This window comes from Daphnia carinata, chromosome 9 (assembly GCF_022539665.2).
Source record: "Daphnia carinata strain CSIRO-1 chromosome 9, CSIRO_AGI_Dcar_HiC_V3, whole genome shotgun sequence".
NCBI lineage: Eukaryota > Metazoa > Arthropoda > Branchiopoda > Diplostraca > Daphniidae > Daphnia > Daphnia carinata.
The window spans coordinates 5,780,928-5,802,841 of NC_081339.1; the positions used below are offsets into that span (position 1 = coordinate 5,780,928).

Consider the following 21,914-nt stretch of genomic DNA (forward strand, 5'->3'; position numbering starts at 1 on the left):
TTTGATTGCATTTGGTGCGTTCACACCGGCATGACTGCGGGCGCGGTGGACTGATGTAATGGGAATTTTTGACGACCTGTCACTCACGAAGTATGGACGTTTACCTACTTTCAAGTGCTCGGTTGACGGAAATGTTATTCATTTTGGTTTCCTCGGCATTTGTTGTTGAGAAAGGCAACAACTAAACGTCATGTGAATTGGTGAATGTGCGTTGATTCAAGCGGTTCTGACAAAAACTTGAATTTTCGCGGGAAGACCGCAGGTATGCCAAGAATATTCGTCTGCTTCATTTAGGTATTACGAATATGAGCTTCGAACTAATTTTGCTCTTTGACACAGGTTTTTGTATTAGCAGAACAATTGAAAACACTTCAGAGGACAGGTCATTCGTCTGCTACAAGAAACGTCCCCGTTATGTTGTCGATGCAGTTCTTCGTGAGAATTTGTAATCTTTTTTACAAAAGAAGAACAGCCAGTGGTCCATTGTTAATCGTAGGATTTTTGGCAATCGGCTGCTTCCTCTTCATCCACTTTCAGGTAAAAATTCTTCAAGATTTTTAAATACATTTTCTTCTTTTAAATTTGAGGTTGTTCAAACATTGTGGTATTGGGAGAGAATAACAAATCTTATGTGAAACATCTAATGTCTCATTTCTGTAAAAACAAAAACAGAAGCCGTTGGAGAAGATTTCAACAGGAATCGACAATGGCAAAACTATATCCAAAATATCATCAACAACCCAACGGGGCATTAGCCAAAGATCTCTGAAGCGAATCTTATTCTGGAATCTCTATTTCGAATCAAGAAATTACGAAGTCGGATTGGGACAAAAGCCTTTCTTTGACGCTGGATGTCGGTTCACCAATTGCCTAACGACGGACGATCGCAATTTCATGAACGCCAGTGACGCCATCCTCTTCCACGCCAACGATTTCGACGAAATCGATCTGCCCGACATCCGATACCCGAATCAACGTTACATCTTCTACAATTACGAGACTTGTGTACAAGACAAAGACCTGCCCATTTTCATTTGGACGAAAAACTTCTTTAACTGGACCATGACGTATCGCCGTGATTCTGACATTTACGATGCCCATCCGTACGGAGCAATTAGAAGGCGAAGCGGTGCCCCTAACCCTCCGCTGGCCATGCCACCCTTGCATCCGGAGGCAGCCGATCTATTGCAGCACCCATGGAACAAGTCGTCTAGTAGGCCGTTACTAAACAAAAAGAAGAATATGGTTGCCTGGTTTGTTTCCAACTGCAAAACAGACGGCCTCAGAGAAGAATATTTTGCCCGTCTTGGCCAATATGTCAAGGTGGACGTATATGGCGGTTGTGGAACGCTCAGTTGCCTGCCATCGGGAAGTGGGAAATGCGACCAACTGCTGGACAGCTACAGGTTTTACGTGGCTGCTGAGAACGCCATTTGCATAGACTACGTCACTGAGAAATTCTACAGGGCCTTGGCGTCCAACATAATACCCATCGTCTACGGAGGAGCTAATTATTCTCATTATGCACCACCTTCGTCGTACATTGAGGCGAGCGATTTCAAGTCACCCAAAGCGCTGGCTGATTATTTGAAGTTGCTGAACGAAAATGACGACCTCTACTTGAAATATTTTGACTGGAAAAAGGATTACGAAGTGGTGAGACAACCGATGAACGGCTGGTGCCAGCTTTGCGAGATGCTCAACGATCGTCATCAACGACCGCAAGTTTACATAGATGTGGCGGATTGGTGGTTCCAAAACGATACGTCTTGTATTTCAGGACACGATTTCCTCAATAATTCGCTGGGCGTTGAATTGCAAAAAGGAAAACTATCCAAAAATTGAAATCAATGAAACAGTGTATTGTGAAACCATCATAAACCGAGCAGAAATACACAGCCACCGATCACTTCAATGTGCATGGAACCATTTCACGTATATTGTTTACATATGTATACCGTTTAAATGTTTAATTTGTATGCAATTGAACATTCATTTCCACATTCCAAAGATTTAAAATTTATGTTTTGATATCTTTACTCTACACGATCGAATTTCTCTTGAGCGTATTTGTTAAGGATTGGTCATTTTCCCAACGTCTTGTGAACTATTTTCCATGTCTTCCGATTGTTTTTACATATGGTATTTTCTATTCGCTAGGTGGCAGCAGCTGCGCAACTACCGGCGAATAAACAGAGACACTGCGGCCTACACATTTAGTTACCATGCCTGCTGTCAGAAATCAGCTGATGTAAATATAGAGGCGTGAACTTGAAATTAAGTGATTTGGTCCGTCAACGATTAACGCTATGTTCAATATTCGCAATCTGGTCAGCCGGATATCCCAGGTATTTTCTTCAAGCAACGACCCGTTTTTGATATTTCGGCCCTACTAACTGCGCCTTTCTTTCTCTCCTCATTAGGCAAAAGATGGAGATAGCAGCGAAACGTCCTCAAATAAGAGTCGAACATTCTCACAGGCAAGCACTGCGTATTCTGATGACGGAGCCGTTCCTGTTGAAGCTGAGGGTTTCCTTTGCCCCACCTGCATGGCAGCTTTTCCATCTGCAGACAATCTTCAGTCTCATTATGAAAAGGAACATTTGGAACCAGGAGCCAATTATCTTTGCCCAGTCTGTAAAGCAAGACTTGACAATGCCACTGAACTAGAGCTTCATTATTCAGTTCATCACTCTGCCTCTTCTGCGAAAGCCACAGGAGATCAAGAAACTTTAATACAAGAGATCAATACCCTTACTGCATCCCTAAATGAGGAAAGGTAAATCTGCTCGATATTCATGATTGACATGTGGTTTTGAACACATTCAAATTTCAGATGGAATTCCGAAGAATTGCATAAAGAAGTCACACAACTCAAGGCATTGATTCAAGCACAAGGATCAGGTGATGAACACCAAATGTACCAGCAGCAGCTTCAGGGCCTGTCAGAAACAAAATCACTGTGTAAATAGGACAAGCACAAAAAATACTGCTAAATTGACTACCTTATCTATTAATTATGTTTTCCATAGTAACCTCAGAAGTGCTTCTTCTAAGGAAGCAGTTGGCTGAGGCATTAGAAACGACGGTGAATCTTAAACAAGGACGAGAAAAATTAGAAGAAAAAACTGCACGAAATTCACAGACTGTGGCACAGTTGCAGGCGTCTTTGGATGAAAATTTGGGCCTTGTGGCCGCTTTAAGAGAAAATATTAAGGATCTCGAAACACAACTGGCGCACAAGTAAAAATGTAGAAACTTCCTTTTAATTCATCACTCTCGCAACGATCCTCGTTCACTTAGCTCATGCTCAGATGATGCCGAAGTTTTGAAGAAGGAGCTCGCAACTGTCCAACACCTAATGGATGACTTGGCTACAACCAAACAAAGAGAACTGGGAGATTTGCAAAAAAAGCTTGACGTCCTTCAGGCTGATCACGAAGCCCTAAAAAATCAGCACAATTCAAGCCAAAGCATAGAAGAAACTCGACCTTCGGTAGGAAATCAATAATTGTGTTTTGGTTGTGTCCTCGCTGTACTATTAGTCCAACTTTGGGGCACATTCAAGGCACCAGATGAAGATACACTCGCACGCTTGCAGCAGCTAGAGGCAGACAATCTTCGTTTAGAAAATGAATTAACACGTCAGAAGGAAGAAACTGACGAAGTCAGGCGGATTTTTTTGGAAAAAAGTGAACAAGTAAGTAAAGCAGCCACACGCCCTCTCCTTTTGTTATTTGTTTTAAATTTGATCCTATAATTGGTTCGTTTGGAATTCATGTTTCAGTTGTTATCAATGCAAAATATGAGGGAGGAAACAGACATGTGTGTTGGGCAGCTCCGACAAGAAGTTACGTTGCTTCAGGTATTACTACAGCACAATTTCTACCGAATAATTTGAAGGCACTGAATTCTGTAATGTTTACTCATATCCAGGACATGTTAAACCAAGCTCGTCACCAAGCAGAAGGACAAGTCTCAGCTAAAGAAGACGAGCTTATGCGCTTTAAATTGGATCTTTCGAAACATCAACAACAAGTAAGACATTGGATTGTTCATTTGCTTTATGATCATTCTTTTTCTAAGAAAACTTCGTTCACAGGTTGATCAACTGGAATCCAGATGCCGTAGCCTGCAGCAATCCAATGATGACCTTACCAACAGTCTCACCCGGAAGGATCGTGAAGTAGAAGAATATATTAAGTCCCAGCAACAAATGTGAGTAAACGTTTGCAGTAAAATGCTTGCTTCTCTCACTAACTAATTTATTCTTACATCTTAGGGCTGGCAAAGCTGTTGTACTAGAGGAAAAAATTGCGCGCTTAGAGCAAGAAAGAGCGGAACTTTTGGTAAAAATTGAAGAGGGTGAGGGATTCGATGCAGCCATCCAACAAATCCAGCAAGACAATGTAAAATTAATTCATTAAAAAAATTCTGTTTTATGCAACGTATTAAAAATGTCTTTTTCTTTTTTGTTCTTCAGGCACGATTACAAGAGGAACTCGCAGCTACCAATAAAACTGTATCTGCTATGGAATGCCACCAGAAAGCCAAAGCTGATGAATGGATCTTTGCTGAAAGTCAGCTAAAAGAAGAGAAGATTAAATTGCAAGAGCAGTTGTCCAACTTATCAAGTCAGCTCGAAGGAACTCGAGAGAAGCAAACAAATCTTCAGATATCTCTTGGAAAGGTCAATAAAGATGCCCAAGATTGGCAAGCCAAGTGCCATGAGCTCGAATCGCAAATACGTAAGATTGAGGAACACAATCAAGTTGAAGTAAGCATTGCAAAGATGCCATAGGTTCTTACTATCTTTCAACCTGGGTTTTTATATTACCTTACTCTTCCTAAAGGTAACCCAGTTAACTGAAAAAAATCGGATGTCACTCGACAAAGCAAATGAGGAAATCCAAGAATGGCAAGCTAAATTTCGTCAGCAGGAATCGAAAATAAGAGAGCTTGAGGAGCATAACCTCCTACAAGTAAATATTTTCGAAACATTATTCATGTAACAAGCTTTTCATATCTATAAAATATCCCTTCCGCTTAAGGTAAAACAACTGTCGGAGAAGAATGATGAGCTAAAGAAATTGCACTGTGACCTGGAAGGTGCTAGACAAAAGATTTCCGGAAAAGATGACCAGATTAATGATCTGGCGAGTAAACTGGAACAAGCTAAAAACCATGCACAACAGTTGGGAGAGACCATTAAGACTCTAGAAGCCGAGATGTGCCAACTGAAATCAACTAATCAAGAGAATGTTAAGCAATTGGATCAACTGCTTTGCCAGTTGAGTGACAAAACAAGTATCATCAGCAGATTGGAAGGTCGAGTGACTGAGCTGGAGCCGCTTGCCGAAGAAGTAGAGCAAGAAAAGCTACGACGTATCAAAGTAAGTTCACGAGGAAATTTAAGCCTTATCCTAAATTCCTTTGTCTAATGACTGTTTCAAAAGGATAAGGCCGAATGGAATGAACACGAGCAACTCTTGCTAGGCGAAAAAGAATCATTTGCAACACTGAGTAAGCACCTCCAGCAGCAATTAGACGAGCAAAAAACTGAGCACCGCATTCACCTGCAGCGGCTCAAAAGTGAGTCAGAAGGTCTGCTGAAAGACAAGACCCAGCTAATCGAGCAATTGGTAAACACAATTGATATGTTCAAATGGTTCATGAAGTGATTGCTTGTCCACATATCTTCCGACAGAATACAGCCAAAGATGGTCGAGCAAAGGAAATTAGCGCCTGGCAAGAAAAACGTGTGAAGCTCGAAGAAGAAATTAAGAGCCTCACGGGCAATTTGAAAGCAGCGGAAGATTTATCGGCAACTCGCTACCAGCGTTGCGAAGAATTACAAGCTTCGGCAGAGAAATACCATACGCTGAAAATTGGTACGAATGTTGATCGACCAGGGTATATTATCAAATGTAATTTATTGCTCGTGCGATTTCCAAAACAGAGCTTGAAACGCGGGTAGCTTTATTGGAGGAGGGAAATACGGAGTTACAGAACAACTGCACCCAATGGGAAAACGAAGTTGACAGACTGAAATTCAACGCAGCCGAATTGCGCCGTCGCTTGGAAGATTCACAAGCTGCTCTGCACGAACTCGGTCGTGAAAACCAAAGCCTTCAGGTCAGAATGCGATGTACAATTAGAATAACATTTCCGTTAAATGTAAAGGTTTTTTTTACACGTCTTCAGATGGAAAATGCCAAACTGCAGGGCCGCAAGTGGGCCGATGATTCCGAAGTGAATGAATGTCTAAGCTGCCAAAAAGGCTTTAACCTTACTGGTACTACCATCTACAATATATACTATAGATTTCTTATGGTACTAATATTTTGTATGTTCGAACCAGTCAGGAAACATCACTGTCGTAACTGCGGCCAAATTTTCTGCAACGAGTGCTCTAGCAAATCTACTGCCGTTGGTAACAGCCGGAAACTCGTCAGAGTTTGCGATTCCTGCTTCAAGGAGTTGACCATAAACTCCGCACGTTAATATTTGTCCCCTATTCTATTACCGTCTGATTTATTTTAAAATGACAGTAATTATGAATGCCGTCATTTAATCCTAACATTAATTGCTCCATTTGAAAAATTATTAAGGAAGCATGTTTTCGTATCCTGATTTCAACATGAAAATAAATGTTTATTTGATTTAGTCTGTTTATCTGTTGTAGGGGTGCACTTGGCTGGCGGCTTTGATAGTCGTCTTTATAGTGCTTGTAGTTTTCCCTGGAGCCGGACCGGCCTGCGCGCGTCCAGGACCTTTGAAAAGCATTAAATAAAATAAAAATGAGAGATAAGCAGGAAGAAGCTGTATATATATTGTGTATGTATACCAGGTTGAGCAGGAGCTGCTATGGGGAGGGTTTTGAGGTTCTTTCCCAAACCCACTGCTGCAATTAGAGTGTGCGTATCAGCCATCACACAGGTTTGAGCGGCCGCAGCTCTCACGGTAGCTTCATTCTCCCAGTCCTCTCTGGAATGTGTGATTTGCTCCAACACATGATTAACTACCTTGTTCAATGCATTAATTTGTTTCTGGGCTGTTTCTGGTGGAACCTTCAACATCACAAAATACAGAAAAATTTAGCATCATCACATCTGCAGAAACAACATTTTTACCTGTGAGGCTCGTTGCTCAAACTGATTTTGTCGCTGCTCCACATCAGGATCAGGTTTTGTTCGTAACATATCTGGTGTTATGTCATGTGAAAAAGCCACAACACGTCCTTCGGTTGCTTGCTTGAGTTCTGAAAGAAAATTCTGTTATTAGTCATCTCAGTTATTATAAAAGACAACCAGATTTCTACCTTCATCAGGATCAGGGCTTAAGACAAGAGGTAAAACTATCAGGTTCCTCAAAAGCGGAGTCTTATCGTTTTTCATAACCTTCAGCAACGTGTTCATCTATTTCAAGAAAACCAAAAGTATGTACATTAATTTTGCATTTGAGTAGTGAACCAGCCCCCATATTTAATTTAAGTAAAGAAAATGACCTGGCCTGATATGACGGCATAACTGTCCAAAAATGAAGGCCAACTAAGGGAAGCATATTCATTTTCCAATCTAAATAAAAGAGTTCGAATTGAAGTTTTCAAATCATTTATCCGTTGTAGTAGTGCTTCCAAGGCAGCATCCAACTGTTTTTCTTCTCGCTGCATTTTCTAAGTTTTCCAAAAACCTTTTTTTCTTTTTTATTGCCTAAACATAGAAACTTGGAAGCTTTCAAACCAATCGAAGCGTCTGCTAAACCAAAGCCACCTGGTGTAACAAAATAAAACAACCCTAGAAGTGTCTGCTAGTGAACTCCAGTTTCCAAGTATTTGTGCTGGTATATAATTCCATTTTGTAACATACTTTACACTGTAAAATGCCGTTTATGAAAGGTCCGGCCCCGATCCGGAGAACCATAGAATATTTAGACAGAAACAAACTAGTTTTGAAGGAGAGAGTAAAAATTTTCTCAATTAACTACAATACAAAAGGTGATAACCACGAAGGCGCACGTCAATTCGTTTTCTGGCATCTACCTCAGCTGCAGTTTAAAAATCCTAATATTCAGATAACCACATTCAAGAACCTGACACCAAGCCCCTTCATACGATGTTATTTAGGTAAAGTAAATGCATATGATTTTCTCATTTCTTAAGTTGATAAGCAATACAAAGCTTCTATTCTTTAGAAAACGGGGAAGAGGTACTTATGGATGTTGACTTCAAGTCTAAAGATGAAATTTATGAAAGAGTGAGGAGGATAATCTGTAAATCAGAGTATGTTCTGTTTTTCTCCAATTTTTTATGGTTACTTATGAGCAAATGTTTAGGGAAACTTTGAAAGCCGAAGATAAGCTTGACAATCCTGCTAATTTTGGGTCAAAATGTCAGAAGCATTGCATCTGTGAAGTCCCTGGCCAGATACCTTGTCCATCTTTAGTCCCATTGCCCAAGAGTTGGAGAGGCAAATACAAGTTTCAAAAGCCAGATGAATTGTAGATCAACATGTGTATCAAACACAGATTAGTCAATTAAAAAACAATTTTCAGATTTTTGTTGGCTTATTTTATTTGTTACTGTTTGAACACTAATATTTTTATTGAATTTGAGGGGCCATAAGGTCCACGCCGATCGACTCACGTGCTAGCTTGACTCCCAAGGCGAACAAAGCCACACTCTTCACCAACGACCTGGAAAGAGTTATCAATTAGCTTCGGTTTTGTGTAGTAATTGTTTTAGTGCATTACCATCTGAAGGGATCGTTGTAAAAACTTTTAATGAACTGCATTTTTCCAGGTTTCTTATTTGATCTTTCCATAATGATAACTTTTCCTTAATTTCCTTACGTGACCGAGTGTGCAGACGATTTTTCTATGCTTTATCGCTTCGGCTCACATGAGCCATGGGAGGCGGAGCTAGAGAAGGCTAGGTTTAAGTTGAGTGAACTCTAGAAATCAAAACTTTAAATATCTATTTATTAACGCTGACTTCAAGTAATAAAGAAATGTTAGAATTTTCGTATTAGTGTGCAGCTGAAAATGTGCTCAAGTTGTGTAAAAAAAATTAGAAACTGCAGTGGTGTAGCGTGTACGTAACAGGGCTTCGTTCAAAACAAGTGCGGTTTGAGGTTTTTAATGCATGGTAAATAGATATCCTTTTCAGATGAATTGCAAATTTCTAATATACGGTAATAATGGTAAAGTATTTCAATCAAAAATATTTTCCAATGTATAATAATTTATTTAAAACCACTTTTCAATAATCATGCGAGGGTCATCCTTCTTTTGTTTTGCTAATGCTAGTATCAAATTGTAAATCAGAAGTGAAACTACTCGGTTCGCACCGTTCCATGTGGAAAATTAGATATAAATAGATAATTGTCGACAACATTACATTTTTACTTAACCAAGTGCTCACCTTGTTGCTCGCATTATTCTCGTTGTATGCCTTTTGAAATGGAAACGTTAGAAAATGCAGTTTTCCGATCAATGAAACAAAAAGCCTTGACATTACAACTTTATAAAGATCTGAGATTTGGTGAGATTCACGTTTTATCGAATAGTTTAGTAATAACTTAAAAAACGGCATTATTTAGTAAGGGCTTTTGATGATTTGAAGATGCATCAGGTTGATGAATTGGATTTAGTCTATCTGACAGGACATTTGCCAGAGGATAGCGAACAAGAAGTCTTTTTTCCATTAGCTGCAGATGAAGCTATATCATTAAACAGAATTGCTGTCTTTCAAAATCATCTCTTACAACATCACAATTTGAAAAGGTAATGTTCTGCAGAGCTCCTTTGCCTCTCTTTCTATTGCCACTTGAATTTTTGTTCATTCAATTAAAGGCTTACTTTGGCACTAATTGATGCTGATTCTACAATGGTTTACTTCTGTGTCACTCCTGGCCTATTACCTCCATCAGAATTGGAATCAAGGAAATAAAAAGAACCTTTTGTTTTATAGTTTATTCAAGATCACTCTCCAAATTTGAATTTGCAAAATTTCAATCAAATACTGCCCAAGTGTCATCTGCCTCCTTCCCAACTTTCTCATCAACCACCTGCTTAAGTTGTTCATCAGTTATTGAGTGGGCCCAAACTGGAATAGCTGAATTTGGAAGTATTACTTTTGACATTATTGACTTGATAGTTTCAATTTGCACAGTGTCAAGTGGAATGCTAGGTTTATCACTACAGCTTACAGCTGGAGTTGAAGTCTCTATAGTCACTAGGTTATGGTAATCATGGCTTGTTCTAATCTGGAATTCCTGACCATCATAAGTGCTGTACCCGAATTCCACATCGTCATCTTCATCGTCACAATTTGAAGTTGGTAGAAGTTCATAACCATTTGGTCTGATTTCTTGTGGCTCTTCATTATCTTCTACATCAACCAGGTCTCTAAAAATGTAGAAAGAAACAGTTACCTTTATGAAAAAAAATTTAACATAAACATTAAAAGAATACAAAAAGACCTATCGGTTAAATCAGCAGTGAACCCATCGTGGTCTGGGTTATTTTCGTTCTCAGGCGCACGACCCAAATCGGGCTCGGGAGAATTTCCGGTCATTTTCTTACGATATGTCTAACTACGAAAACCTCTTGAAGTTAGAAAATCGCACGAAAATTGACAGAACGTAGTAAACCGTGCACTTGGTAAAACGCGGACGCGGTCCGTGTTATATTGAACTGGTTCCACGCAAGGAGTGGAGCCAAGAGCATCCTCCCTAAACATTTTGCTATAACTTAATCACTTACGCCAATAGTTAAGTACATTTAAACTTTTTATTCGTTGGACAAATCGTAAAAGTGGCATTTTAAAATTTTTCTAGCTGTAATTTTCTGGTTTTTCTTTACCTCTGTTTCCGTTCTAAATTTTATAGCAACAATCCAAGTTTTAGACTTAATGAATCACGCAACTGTGTCCGACCAGACGAAGTATCGATGGAACAATCGGCTTGCAATATCGCCGATACTAATCGCGGGCGTTAGCAGACGAAGTATCGTATTTTAAATTCTTAGTGTAACTAGAATATCACAGAACTTTTTAGTTTGATAAGGATTTAAATTGTAAAAAATTCCACGTGTTGTAGATTGTGTTTCGGGGCTTCTAGGAATAGTGGTTATGACACTTATTGTCTTTGAAGTTTTATCTAGGAATCTGTCAAAACGTCTTGTAAGCTCTGGTCCTCATTTTAGAATGCATTCTATGGCATTTATTACAGCACCCGATGAAGAGGTGGCCAAGAACATTGCTCGGTGAGAGCCGTTAACTCCTTTTTTACGAGTTAAAAAACCTTAATTTCCATATTTTTTTTATTTTACAGTGGCCTTGTTACAGCGAAACTGGCAGCATGTGTCAACATAATTCCAAAAATCACATCTGTGTAGGAATAAAATGTTATTGAAGTTCAAGCTTTAATTGTTAACTTCTTCGTTCAAACTAGGTATAATTGGGATGGAAAAATCAATGAAGATTCTGAAGTTTTAATGGTAATAAAAAATTTTTTTGCTTATTTTTAAAAGTAAACATAATTTTGTTATCATTTCTTCTCTAGATGGTGAAAACAAGAACCTCAGTCTTACCTGTGCTCACTGAATATGTCAAGTAATTTTTTACAGAAAATCTAGTACAACCCATGTTATTAGTTTATAACATTAAAATATTTTAGGAAGCATCATCCATATGAAGTATGTGAAGTCATTTCCACTCAGGTAAGTTATTTCTACTAGTCATTTCTATCCTTAACTAATGCTTTTTTGTTTACTCTTTAGATCCTACAGGGCAATCAACCTTATTTAGACTGGATACTAGAGTCTGTACCTGAAAAAGTGGTTGATGAACTATAGTTTATCCCAAATTGAATACAAACCAAGGAACTGTGTTGTAACAAGAGTTAGAAAACTTAGCTAAGGTTCAGCAGTTTTCTTTTTTTTTAAGTAAGAGATGATATGTGCGCATTGCAGCGCAGATCAATCCGTGGAATAATCGTTCTTCTTTTTGTCTTTACAAACCTAGCTTATCTGAGCAAAAAGAATGCTGTCACTTCAATTGATCCTTCAGCTAAAAGAGCGCCTTGAAGTCTTCGTTGTTGAAAAATTGAGGTTGCCAAGTTTTTTTTTTTACATATTTACAACCTTTAGGTGATCTCTGATTCTAGCTGAATTATGTTAGTGTACAGCTCGTTTAAAGCTATAAAATAGTCGAGCTATGCGCGAAGCTTTTGCTACACTGTTAAACGTTACAACTTATTTTCCCTTAAAAACTTCAAAAGAAGACTGGTTACGATCTGTGGCATATCGTCTTACTTTCAGAAGTATTTTTTGGGTATGATTCTTTTGATTCTCTTCGAGTTATCAGCTGACATGCTTTGTTTTGCGTTTAGCGCCCGATGCTCTAAAAAAGGGCAATTTAAAAACAAAGATATTCGTTAGCAGGGACCAATGCTCTACTACAGAACTAGTTATAAAATTTTAATGATAACCTTTCAAGTAATCTAGTGTACAAAATGAATTTTGATGAATAAAATATTTTTCATGGAGCCATTTATTAATCTGAGTAGTCTTCATCTATATTCATTAGTTCTGTGGTAGAACACTGGCATATGGTGTCAATTGTCTGGGGTTTGAACGTCAGATGAGGTGGTAGAGATTTGTTTCCATAGTCAAATCAGTTTTCTTTTTTGAGTATACAGAGTTAAAATTTAATGTACCTTCTATCATATTTCAATATGGTCTGCTGTGTTTGCTATGCTTAAAAATTTTAAAGTATTTTTTTTTTCTTTTTATAGGATTCTTGTATTGAATTTTCTTCCACTGCAATCAACCAAAGCAATTCCTTAATTTGTTGCTAGGCTACATAGGGTGTATCTATGAGAAGAATATTTGTTTGAAGGAAAAGATTTAGGATATTTTTACGAGCAATAATACCTCTTCCAATTCACAATGAATGTGATACTGTCTTAAGATAAAAAAACAACAATCGACATAAAAATTATTGTTTAAAGAATCAACATAGAACAGAAATTCTCACAGTCCTATGGCTGCTTGGTTGCGAACATGCTGTTAGCTTGATATTGACAAAAAGCATATAGAATCGGATACGAAACAGAAAACAAACTGATTCCTCGGAAGAAAGTAACAGTCTTGAAACATTTTATTTTCATTCTAACTGAAAATTTCTGTTTTAAAACTTGTTTTGACACTAATAGAGCAGACTAACTATTTAATTACCTATGGCAATTCGTTTTACCCCCCCAAAAAATCGCCCTTTTTTCTATTTTACTGCTATCGCCATCTATCGGCCACATTTATAGTTAATTCTCTATGTAGTACACTGGCCCAAAAAAAATTTAAGCCCTACAAAATAAGTCCGACTAAATAAGCCCGACTTTTCTCGGTCGGGCTTAAAATTTTTTTTGAAAAAACTGACACTCATCGGAATTGGTTGAATATCACAGGATATACTCAAAATTTAATGCTTATTCGGGGAAAATTGCTATTTTTTTCGTTAAGTCAATAGTTTTTTAAATACACCGAATATTTGACACAATGATAGCGTTATAGACTTATAGGGGGATATGCAGATAAAGTTTCTTGTAATGACCTTTGAGTCCACAAGAGGCGCCTTCAACCGTGGCTCATCGGGTAGTTTTTTTTTCAGGCATATTTCTAGATTGGGTTAACGCGTGCAGTCTGCTGTCTACCTTCCTCGGTAAATTTACTTCTTGACCTCGCGGATTTGGGGATTTTAGGTATTTAATTTACTCGTTTTTCATTCATTCTGATCTACATTTTTTCTGTCCAGAGTCACAAGGTAAGTGTTTTCTTGTATTCCTAGTGTGATTACTTTAATATGGTTTCGTTTAACAGTGTGGAGAAGGACATTTTGCCTGAGTGTCCCCAAGCCGGTGGGGGCGGTGATAGTGGTCCGTTGACGTCACAAAGTAAGATGAAAATATCGAAATATGTGTTCGAACTTAACTTCTTGGTGCTTTTTATAGTATGGGGAACGGAGACATTTCTCGAAGGATTGTCCACAAGAGGGCCGCGGCGGTGGTGGAAGTCGTACCTGCCATGAGGTTAAAACAAAAAACATTTTTAGTGCTCATTTTTAACGAAGAAGAGGGCAATGTAGCAAGGGATTTTCCTCAAGAAGGATGCACTGGTGGCAGCAAGTGTTACAATGCAAACATCATTTGTATCTTTACAACAATATTTTATGTTCCAGTGTTCATTGTCTTACCCCTAGTGTCATGAAGCTGGCCACACCTTGAAAGGCTGCCTGAATCTATTCAGTGAATCGACGGAAGATGGCAAGCCGTGTGAGCAATACATTCCGGAAGCTGTGACATGTGATGAAAAGGAACTGCTTAAGGGCATAATCTGTGGGGAATGCTTTAACAATTTTGATAAAGTCGTCCTCCAGGTAAGCCATTTCTCAGAACTGTATTTTATGATTTAAAAATATCTATTGGGTTTGCTTTAGGTTACAGGAATAGATGTACCTCAATGCATAACATCATTCGAAGAAGCCAGCCTGCTCCAACTACTACTTCAAAACATAAAGAATTCTGGCTACATAAAACCAACACCTGTTCAGAAAGCTTCAGTTGCAGTTATTCTTGCCAAAAGAGATTTAATTGCTTGTGCTGTCATGGGCTCTGGTAAAACGGTAATCCAATTAATTAACGCTGTGTAATTTTGAAACCTTGATGCCCTCGTACTGACTTGATTCGAATGGGTCGGTATGAACTGGATAAGTTGAAGTAAAAGTAATTTTGAGTGGGCACGCCGGTGATTGCGACCACTAAAAGGTCCAATTGCATCTAAGATACTCAACAAACCCTTCGTGATATTCGTTGATTAAGTCATCTAAAATTTAACATTTTTTCATGTAGGCGGCGTACTTGGTACCAGTTATGAACATATTGTTAGAACAAGGTGTTGCTGTTGCGTCTCATGCCATGGGAAAAAAGCCAGAAGTTGTAATTGTCGCACCCACTCATGTATTGGCTATTCAAATTCACCGCGAGGCGTGTAAATTCTCCTGCAATTCGGTTTTAAAGTCTGATCATATATGGAGGAACTGTCACGAGCCATCAGCGGTCAAATCTTCAAGCTGGGTGCAATATCCTTCTCGCGACCGCGGAGCGACTCAATGATTTTCTCGAACGTGGAGCATTTGACTTCTCGGGGGTCAGGTTTTAAATTTTGGACGAAGCTGATCGAATGCTTGATATGGGTTTCGGCCCCAATGTTGAAAAATTGTCAACCATCCAACGATGCATCCAAAAGTATGTCCTCGATGGCTTTTGAGTATGAGATTTGACTGGTGTAATAATATTTGTTTCTCTGTAGGGCATTCGTCGTGTTTTTATGTTTTCGGCTACATTCCCAGATGAAGTACAAGCGCTGGCTGCGACGTACATGGAAGATTACACATCAGTCACAACAGGCATTGTCGGTGGCACCAATCCGGATGTTGAACAGCTGTTTTTTTAGTGCTTGAAAAGAGATAAGAGAGCTAAGCTGATCGAAGTTTTACAAGATCTCAGTGATGCCAAGACTGTCGTTTTTGTCGACAGCAAAAAGACCGCGGATTTCGTCGCTGCATTCTTGTGCAATAACAACTTACAAGTAAGAATCAAAACTCTTGGAATTTGGCAAAGTGTCTTAACTTTAAATGTCGAGTCTACCAGCATCCACGGTGATCGTCTTCAGAGTCAGCGTGAGCAAGCGCTTCGTGACGTCAAAAATGTTATTAGGAATATTCTCGTGGCCACTAAGGTTGCTGTCCGTGACTTAGGTAATACTTCATGGGTTTTTCGTCCGTTTTTTACGTATTTGATGTTTGTATTGTTTTTCCTAGATGTTGCCGGCGTCAACTATGTCGTAAATTATGACCTACCAACTGATATTGAAGAACATGTTCATCGCGTTGGTCGAACCGGCCGCGTGGGAAATGTTGGAAAATCAATGAGGTTCTTTGACGAAGAAAGAGATGGTCCTAACGCTGGAAAGTTTGTGTCTATGTTAACTAAGGTAAGAACCTACTCCAGTTTGACATCTAATTATATTTCTCTGCCCTTGTGTTCGTAATTAATAATCCTACGTAATTTTTTTTTTTTGTCCAACGCCGATGTACCGCCATTCATGCAAGCAATGGTCCCAGGCGTGAGTGGAATGGGTTACGACTTTAGCGCCCCTTCGACTCAATGGGGGTTTTGCTAGTCGAGATATGCACCGAGTAAGTTAAGACCTAGATAGTTTTTATTACTTGTAGATCTAATTTAATCTATTCGCAGTTCGGCGATAAACCTGGATTTGCTGCCTTGCCTACTGAAATTGACGAGAGTTGGGATTAACTCAATGTCGTTCAGTTGGTTGGTTATTGTCCAAGAACATCTTGGAACTTGTAATGGTTGTTTGAGAAATTTGATTACGTGTTTATTTTGCTAACCCAGATACCTGACTGTAGAACGAATTAATTTTTGTGAAGAAAACTGTTTATGATAATATTTTCCATTTATACTTTTCAATTTTAAGGGGTTTTTATTTTTTTTATTTATCAAATAACTACATACCTATCAAAATCTCAAACAATGTATGTAAGTACAGTTATGGCATACTGGTAGCATGCTGTCCTACAGTGCGAAAGGTATGTGGTTCGAATCCCAGAATGGTTAATATTGCTTGGCGTGGACGTCCCAGAAAAAAATCTGGTGGGCTACCGATCGTCGAGAAGAAAGAATTTTTCCTTTTTTTGCCATTTTTCGTTATTTCGACAAATAAACGTTTCTTGTGTAGAAAAAAAACGCACCTGGCGAATCCGAGTATTGAACCTTAGACCTTCGGCTTCTGAAGCCGATGCCCTACCATTGAGCTATTTCACATATTTTAGTACTGCTATTACTAATAGTGAATTTAGGAATACGTGTTGGACTTGGAAAAAAAAAGGCAAGCTTCGTTTTCGTTGCCTGACCATTCACTGGCTCAGAACATCGAAACCAAGACCCAGGCCAAAAAAAATGGAACGCTTAGGCTTTCTTTGCCTGTACCAATGTTCAGGCAAAGGCTCGACTGGCTTGGAACATCGAAGCCAGGAACCAAGCCACTTGCCTTTCCTGAATGCCAATACCTTATATACCCGAAAGCCTATTTTTTTTTTTCTCAGACGGACCTTTTGTTATTACGCCGCCATTTGTACGTCAAAACCACAATTTTTCTGCAGGATGTTTTTTTAACAGAACTGGCTTCGTTTTTTCTACCTGCCAATTCCTTGCGCCACCATTTGTACGTCAAAAACACAAGTTTTCTGCAGGGTGTTTTTTTTAACAGAACCGACTTCGTTTTTTTCTTTTTTTTTGCTTTTTCGTTTTTTTTTTTTACCTGTCAATTGGTTGCGGTGGAAATGACGCATTTAGCAGACAAGAGACACTAGAGCGCAAAACAACCAAGTCAATTGAAAGGGGGAGGATTTAGAGATGGTAAGGTTGATAACCTAAGCAATTTTGTGTGTACATACATATTTACATATAATTAAATATACCTATAATTTGACTAAAAACAGGTTTCTACTCAGGAAATTTCTTTCTTTTTTCTTTTATTTTCTCTTTGAAAACAGGTTGTTGCATATTTAATTGTAAATGTATGTGTTCAATTATTACAAATACATCGAAATGCCATCAACCAAGATAGTGCCTTAATTGGTTGCCACAGGGAAGGCTCAAAACATTTTCTTTCCACTATGATAATAAATTTATATAAAGAAATGCCTGTCACCAGACAAATAAAATGTCTTTTTTTCTGAGTAAGGGATCTTCGTTTTCCACAAGGCCACAACAAAGTTGTGTTTCACTGTACTTCATTTTAACATTGTTAACATTGCAAAAAAGCAAAGCCTGTACAATGAGAATCAGAATGGTCGAAAACTTGATTTGTTGCTTAGTAAATCGGTAAAATAATCTTTACTTTTCCCTCCTTACTCTACTGTAAATTGTAAGAAACCTAATTCCTTTAATGACTTGCACCTTCCCTCACTTATGTCAACACGAGGCACTGTACTGAAGGAGACGAAATCAAATAACGATGCCAGGTGGGTGATAATCAGCCCTGAGTACCTGTTTGAAAGAAAAATTAAAAAGTCGGGCTTATTTTTTTTGTCGGGCTTAAAATTTTGTTCGGAACGAGAGACATCTAGTGGTTCAAAAACCAACCATTTGAAAAATTTGTCATTTTCAATTGCTAAGGAATTAGCGAAGTGGGTGTGCTTGTACGTTTGTCCGGTTCCCTACATTTTGTCTTTCAAAGGATATTTCAACGAAAACCTTGTGGTATGTTATTTTCAATTGAATTAATCCATTGTGCTGTATGTATTGAGTTTCAAACATTTCACACTGATTTTCCCCCTTCATATAACAGTTTACCTTGCCATCACCTAAGCAAGTTAGTAACCAGATGATTTTGGGCAAGCTATGTCTGTCACTGGTCATCATGGAACTGTCCAGTGAGAGTATTCACATTCTGTTTGCCACTGTGTGCTAGGCATCATACTCCCATTTCTATCAACATCATGATCCTGAACGCACAAGGATTGCTGACACTAGGTAGTTGTACTATAACACAACTGAGTATTTGAGAACAAAACTGTCTAAGTCTCACATTCGTTATTTTGTCACGTTGCAGATTCCCACTTTCATCTGTTGAGTGCATTCATATATGCATTCTTGTATGTTTGATAACTTCCACTTTTCCATCATCAAACAGCCAAACATTCCATAACCAAACCTCCACCAATCTATCACTTTTACAAAAGCAGTCTTCCCACCGTTAGCCAGCAAAAAAACATACATAGGCTTTCATCTCTACCTTTTAGGTATTCTAATTTTCCTGTTGTGGAGTATGGTTGATTGTAACATAAAATTTTGTGATAGGATTTCATCATCATGCTATTCTTGCGCCTTCGCCGCGTCGCTGTCACCGTCGCCTCATCGCCTTCGCCTTGTCGCTGCACCGTCGCCTCATCGCCTTGTCGCTGCACCGTCGCCTCATCGCCTTGTCGCTGCACCGTCGCCTCATCGCCTTGTCGCTGCACCGTCGCCTCATCGCCTTGTCGCTGCACCGTCGCCTCATCGCCTTGTCACTGCACCGTCGCCTCATCGCCTTGTCGCTGCACCGTCGCCTCATCGCCGTTGCCTTCGCCACATCGCCGTTGCCTTCGCCACATCGCCGTTGCCTTCGCCACATCGCCGTTGCCTTCGCCACATCGCCCCATCGCCGTTGCCGTCGCCTCATCGCGTTCACCCCATCGCCGTTGCCGTCGGCTCATCGCGTTCGCCCCATCGCCGTTGCCGTCGCCTCATCGCCCCATCGCCGTCACCCTGGTATTGTTATGTTTTGCAATGTAGTGTGTAAGTTAACCCGTTGGCTGCCACCCCGTTTGCGTCCCATTTTTTTTGCAGCTTATAGGGACCGGGCGCTGTTCTCCCCATGGCCATGGGGGGAACAGTCGCCATTGCGCCTAATGGCTTTATGCCATTAGGCGCCGTAGGCAATGCACCAGTAGGGCCTCTCTTTGTCGATGCGGCAATAGATTCTTGGGGTGTGCATTCCCGGAATGGAATCTATTGCCGTATCAGCCCGGACTTGTCTTCGGACAAGTCCCACCTTGTTCGCAGATCCTTCAGACGGCGATGCGTAGTTACTGTAGTTAAGCAACCTACGGGTTGTATGGCCTGGCAGCCAACGGGTTAACTTAGTTAAGTGTATGTATTTGTATGTGTAAATATGTATGTAATTATGTATGTATTGTTTTGTTAAAAATAGTGGTGGAATTGTTGGGCGGAGGCGGGACAATAAAAACAATTTCATTGGTATATTTCTTTCTTGTATTTATTTTTATATTATCTAAGTTATGCAAAATCAAAAACCAAAACTTCGTTAATTGTTTACTTCACTCGTCTGACGTTAAATCCAGTTTTCGATGAAGATTGCAGAATAAGTCATTTTCCATGCCATTTTACAAAACAACAAGCAATTTTTTGTCTGCAAACATACCATTGTTTTTCCTAAAGCAAATTTTGGCAAGATTTTTTCTTCATTTCCTTTTACAATGTGGCTAAGACGATCTGGCAGTAATAAAGAAAAAGAAAATGATTGAAGTTCTTCATTAGGAAACCATTACTTCCATACTTGCATTGCCAGGGAATTCAACCATTTTCTTCTTGGACTTCTTTGTTTCACACAAATGAAGTTATATTCACAAAATACAAGAATGACGGTAGAGATATTTTATTTATAACTAATAATGTAAACGGTGGGAGCACTCCATCTTTTCACAGAACAATCTTGCTGCCACGCAGCATACCAGGTATCTGAAAGTACAATTGATCAAAAAGTAAACAAGATTTCAAATAGAACTTTTCAAGTAACTATAGTAATTTTGACAAGGAGAAACAGAACACTTACTGGTTATCAGACCAAAATGGTGCCATGCTTATCCTTTCAAGAATTCACAAACATTTTTTGAATTTTTTTTCTTGTCAAATGTTAGCTATTGTTCCTTTACTGAATTTGTATAGATTGACTTTACTGATGAAACTTATCAATAGCATGAAACGCGAATATTTTAAATTAAACAATACCTCATAATACATGGAATCGGCAGATAAAGTTCACTGAGCGTGACGTTCATTCCTCGCTCGACGTCAGGATAAATGAACTGACACTTGCCATAGAAGAATCAAGGAGTTGATGGTTTTTCCACCAGAGGTCCTGGAAGCATGACAGGCCCAAATCTCTCTAAACAAGATTCGAAGTTATGCAGGAAGGTTTCGTATTAGTGGGCAGATTGGTTGCATCTGGTTTGTTCATAATTCAAATGATTTAGCCAAAATTAAGTTATTGAACATCACACCGATCCGAGTGCTAGTAGGGGTGGTTTCAAATCGCGATAAATTCGATAAGGGATACCAATGACTATATCAGGCGAATGCGGCAACTCTATTTCACCAACGGTTTGTTGGGTTAGAACATCATGGTACTTGTTCCAGCCCTTCTCTTCAACTCTCAACACGCAGCCAAGTTAGACATTAGTCTGTTTTGGTTTTCGTAGGACATTGAATCCCGAATTTTTTTTTCTTGCCATTCGCCTTCTACTTCATTTTCTGTCGATTTTTGGAATTTTCACTTCAGTTTTCGAAGGGCCTGAACTGGAATCACCATGGGTTTCACATGCTAGAAGATGACAGTCAGCACATTATTGCTAGTTGTTTGCTATATCCTGTTCAATAAAGCGCTACCTGGCATAATAAGTAGCAGTTTGAAAACGATAGTTATCGCCATCCGGTGAAGGGACAATGAGGATGAAGATAAGCTTCGGAGAAAATGCGAGCGGGAGTTCTTCTAGTCTGGTTCTTCATTTCATTAATACTTCCTTCTGCCTGCATGGATGGTGTTCAGAAAAGCCACTAAGCTCAGCCAAAGGGATAGGTGGAGTCCAAGTTCTCTGCCCAGAAGATGTCACTTTCACCAAAATATGCAGGATGTTTATCAAAGACGCAAGTTAAGCCAGAATGTTATAGAGCAGAAATAGGGGATGGTACTGCAGGTGGGCCTCTTAACCCAGGTTCCCTTATTCAGCTGAAATCAAGCAATTTTCCTGATTACCAGAAATGCAACCGACACGACCTTGTTCACCTTCATTTGTAGGACAACTCTATTGGCTAAGTTACACCAATCGAACTGCACCTGAAACAAGTCTTTTTAGATTTCTTACCAACCTGTCCAATTTTGCTTTTCCTTTTTCACAAGCAGTGCTCTGGGAAAAATGAATCCTGTAAACAAACAAAAACAAAATCGATCAGGTAAAACGGGTCTTTTAATGTAAGTCTTTGTACGGGAATTTT

The 21,914-nt window shown here is 39.2% G+C and overlaps 7 protein-coding genes, 3 long non-coding RNA genes and 1 pseudogene across 11 annotated transcripts; 6 read left to right on the forward strand and 5 right to left on the reverse strand.

The window, feature by feature from the left end:
• Positions 1-368: 368 nt before the first annotated feature.
• LOC130688781 (alpha-(1,3)-fucosyltransferase C-like) lies at positions 369-1,915 on the forward strand. Its single transcript, XM_057511791.2, has 2 exons — positions 369-537; positions 673-1,915. Exons 1-2 carry the CDS (start codon positions 415-417, stop codon positions 1,843-1,845), a joined length of 1,296 nt encoding a protein of 431 aa, XP_057367774.1. The 5' UTR covers positions 369-414; the 3' UTR covers positions 1,846-1,915.
• Positions 1,916-2,199: 284 nt separating this feature from the next.
• On the forward strand, positions 2,200-6,666 carry LOC130688774 (early endosome antigen 1-like). Its single transcript, XM_057511781.2, has 18 exons — positions 2,200-2,348; positions 2,424-2,779; positions 2,837-2,964; positions 3,033-3,243; positions 3,304-3,496; positions 3,569-3,700; positions 3,788-3,865; positions 3,937-4,038; positions 4,103-4,218; positions 4,283-4,409; positions 4,484-4,777; positions 4,854-4,982; positions 5,052-5,393; positions 5,457-5,642; positions 5,708-5,891; positions 5,960-6,135; positions 6,205-6,295; positions 6,362-6,666. Exons 1-18 carry the CDS (start codon positions 2,310-2,312, stop codon positions 6,502-6,504), a joined length of 3,027 nt encoding a protein of 1,008 aa, XP_057367764.1. The 5' UTR covers positions 2,200-2,309; the 3' UTR covers positions 6,505-6,666.
• On the reverse strand, positions 6,634-7,728 carry LOC130688784 (mediator of RNA polymerase II transcription subunit 8-like). Its single transcript, XM_057511794.2, has 5 exons — positions 7,508-7,728; positions 7,322-7,418; positions 7,134-7,261; positions 6,848-7,070; positions 6,634-6,773 (listed from the first exon to the last, which is right to left on the reverse strand). Exons 1-5 carry the CDS (start codon positions 7,670-7,672, stop codon positions 6,673-6,675), a joined length of 714 nt encoding a protein of 237 aa, XP_057367777.1. The 5' UTR covers positions 7,673-7,728; the 3' UTR covers positions 6,634-6,672.
• A 91-nt stretch (positions 7,729-7,819) lies between these two features.
• LOC130688785 (small ribosomal subunit protein mS25-like) lies at positions 7,820-8,556 on the forward strand. The gene is made up of 3 exons (XM_057511795.2): positions 7,820-8,125; positions 8,194-8,281; positions 8,335-8,556. The coding sequence occupies exons 1-3, from the start codon at positions 7,882-7,884 to the stop codon at positions 8,501-8,503; spliced, it is 501 nt and encodes a 166-aa protein (XP_057367778.1). The 5' UTR covers positions 7,820-7,881; the 3' UTR covers positions 8,504-8,556.
• LOC130688791 (uncharacterized) lies at positions 8,504-8,892 on the reverse strand. Its single transcript, XR_009000543.1, has 2 exons — positions 8,752-8,892; positions 8,504-8,694 (listed from the first exon to the last, which is right to left on the reverse strand). It is a non-coding gene; the product is annotated as an uncharacterized LOC130688791 (long non-coding RNA).
• Positions 8,893-9,325: 433 nt separating this feature from the next.
• LOC130688789 (uncharacterized) lies at positions 9,326-10,493 on the forward strand. Its single transcript, XM_057511800.2, has 3 exons — positions 9,326-9,541; positions 9,600-9,783; positions 9,853-10,493. Exons 1-3 carry the CDS (start codon positions 9,448-9,450, stop codon positions 9,947-9,949), a joined length of 375 nt encoding a protein of 124 aa, XP_057367783.1. The 5' UTR covers positions 9,326-9,447; the 3' UTR covers positions 9,950-10,493.
• Positions 9,957-10,623, reverse strand: LOC130688786 (male-enhanced antigen 1-like). The gene is made up of 2 exons (XM_057511797.2): positions 10,482-10,623; positions 9,957-10,407 (listed from the first exon to the last, which is right to left on the reverse strand). The coding sequence occupies exons 1-2, from the start codon at positions 10,574-10,576 to the stop codon at positions 10,011-10,013; spliced, it is 492 nt and encodes a 163-aa protein (XP_057367780.1). The 5' UTR covers positions 10,577-10,623; the 3' UTR covers positions 9,957-10,010.
• A 294-nt stretch (positions 10,624-10,917) lies between these two features.
• LOC130688788 (protein CutA homolog) lies at positions 10,918-11,891 on the forward strand. Of its 2 annotated transcripts, none has more exons than XM_057511799.2 (6): positions 10,918-11,245; positions 11,334-11,393; positions 11,454-11,499; positions 11,565-11,614; positions 11,679-11,721; positions 11,782-11,891. In XM_057511799.2, the coding sequence occupies exons 1-6, from the start codon at positions 11,238-11,240 to the stop codon at positions 11,854-11,856; spliced, it is 282 nt and encodes a 93-aa protein (XP_057367782.1). In that variant the 5' UTR covers positions 10,918-11,237; the 3' UTR covers positions 11,857-11,891. The 2 variants fall into 2 exon arrangements, with proteins under 2 accessions (XP_057367782.1, XP_057367781.1); XM_057511798.2 differs by having other exon boundaries at positions 10,955-11,265.
• A 658-nt stretch (positions 11,892-12,549) lies between these two features.
• LOC130688792 (uncharacterized) lies at positions 12,550-13,248 on the reverse strand. Its single transcript, XR_009000544.2, has 3 exons — positions 13,040-13,248; positions 12,937-12,967; positions 12,550-12,876 (listed from the first exon to the last, which is right to left on the reverse strand). It is a non-coding gene; the product is annotated as an uncharacterized LOC130688792 (long non-coding RNA).
• A 943-nt stretch (positions 13,249-14,191) lies between these two features.
• Positions 14,192-16,475, forward strand: LOC130688420 (ATP-dependent RNA helicase vasa-like; annotated as a pseudogene).
• Positions 16,476-19,952: 3,477 nt separating this feature from the next.
• Positions 19,953-21,837, reverse strand: LOC130688793 (uncharacterized). The gene is made up of 5 exons (XR_009000547.2): positions 21,309-21,837; positions 20,652-21,243; positions 20,476-20,574; positions 20,200-20,381; positions 19,953-20,135 (listed from the first exon to the last, which is right to left on the reverse strand). It is a non-coding gene; the product is annotated as an uncharacterized LOC130688793 (long non-coding RNA).
• Between the last annotated feature and the right edge of the window lie 77 nt (positions 21,838-21,914).

Bases quoted from the DNA above. Each gene is read 5' to 3' on its own strand.
- LOC130688781 (XM_057511791.2), top strand. From the start codon at position 415: ATGTTGTCGATGCAGTTCTTCGTGAGAATTTGTAATCTTTTTTACAAA. The intron at 538-672 runs GTAAAAATTCTT...AAACAAAAACAG, and splicing joins TCCTCTTCATCCACTTTCAG to AAGCCGTTGGAGAAGATTTC.
- LOC130688774 (XM_057511781.2), top strand. From the start codon at position 2,310: ATGTTCAATATTCGCAATCTGGTCAGCCGGATATCCCAG. The intron at 2,349-2,423 runs GTATTTTCTTCA...TCTCCTCATTAG, and splicing joins TGGTCAGCCGGATATCCCAG to GCAAAAGATGGAGATAGCAG. The intron at 4,983-5,051 runs GTAAATATTTTC...CTTCCGCTTAAG, and splicing joins AGGAGCATAACCTCCTACAA to GTAAAACAACTGTCGGAGAA.
- LOC130688784 (XM_057511794.2), bottom strand. From the start codon at position 7,672: ATGCAGCGAGAAGAAAAACAGTTGGATGCTGCCTTGGAAGCACTACTA. The intron at 7,262-7,321 runs GTAGAAATCTGG...ATTTTCTTTCAG, and splicing joins AAGCCCTGATCCTGATGAAG to AACTCAAGCAAGCAACCGAA. The intron at 6,774-6,847 runs GTATACATACAC...TGCTTTTCAAAG, and splicing joins AGCAGCTCCTGCTCAACCTG to GTCCTGGACGCGCGCAGGCC.
- LOC130688785 (XM_057511795.2), top strand. From the start codon at position 7,882: ATGCCGTTTATGAAAGGTCCGGCCCCGATCCGGAGAACCATAGAATAT. The intron at 8,126-8,193 runs GTAAAGTAAATG...TCTATTCTTTAG, and splicing joins CTTCATACGATGTTATTTAG to AAAACGGGGAAGAGGTACTT. The intron at 8,282-8,334 runs GTATGTTCTGTT...GCAAATGTTTAG, and splicing joins AGGATAATCTGTAAATCAGA to GGAAACTTTGAAAGCCGAAG.
- LOC130688789 (XM_057511800.2), top strand. From the start codon at position 9,448: ATGCCTTTTGAAATGGAAACGTTAGAAAATGCAGTTTTCCGATCAATG. The intron at 9,542-9,599 runs GTGAGATTCACG...GGCATTATTTAG, and splicing joins TTATAAAGATCTGAGATTTG to TAAGGGCTTTTGATGATTTG. The intron at 9,784-9,852 runs GTAATGTTCTGC...ATTCAATTAAAG, and splicing joins CAACATCACAATTTGAAAAG to GCTTACTTTGGCACTAATTG.
- LOC130688786 (XM_057511797.2), bottom strand. From the start codon at position 10,576: ATGACCGGAAATTCTCCCGAGCCCGATTTGGGTCGTGCGCCTGAGAAC. The intron at 10,408-10,481 runs GTCTTTTTGTAT...CTACATTTTTAG, and splicing joins ACTGCTGATTTAACCGATAG to AGACCTGGTTGATGTAGAAG.
- LOC130688788 (XM_057511798.2), top strand. From the start codon at position 11,132: ATGACACTTATTGTCTTTGAAGTTTTATCTAGGAATCTGTCAAAACGT. The intron at 11,394-11,453 runs GTAGGAATAAAA...CGTTCAAACTAG, and splicing joins ATTCCAAAAATCACATCTGT to GTATAATTGGGATGGAAAAA. The intron at 11,615-11,678 runs GTAATTTTTTAC...AAAATATTTTAG, and splicing joins GTGCTCACTGAATATGTCAA to GAAGCATCATCCATATGAAG.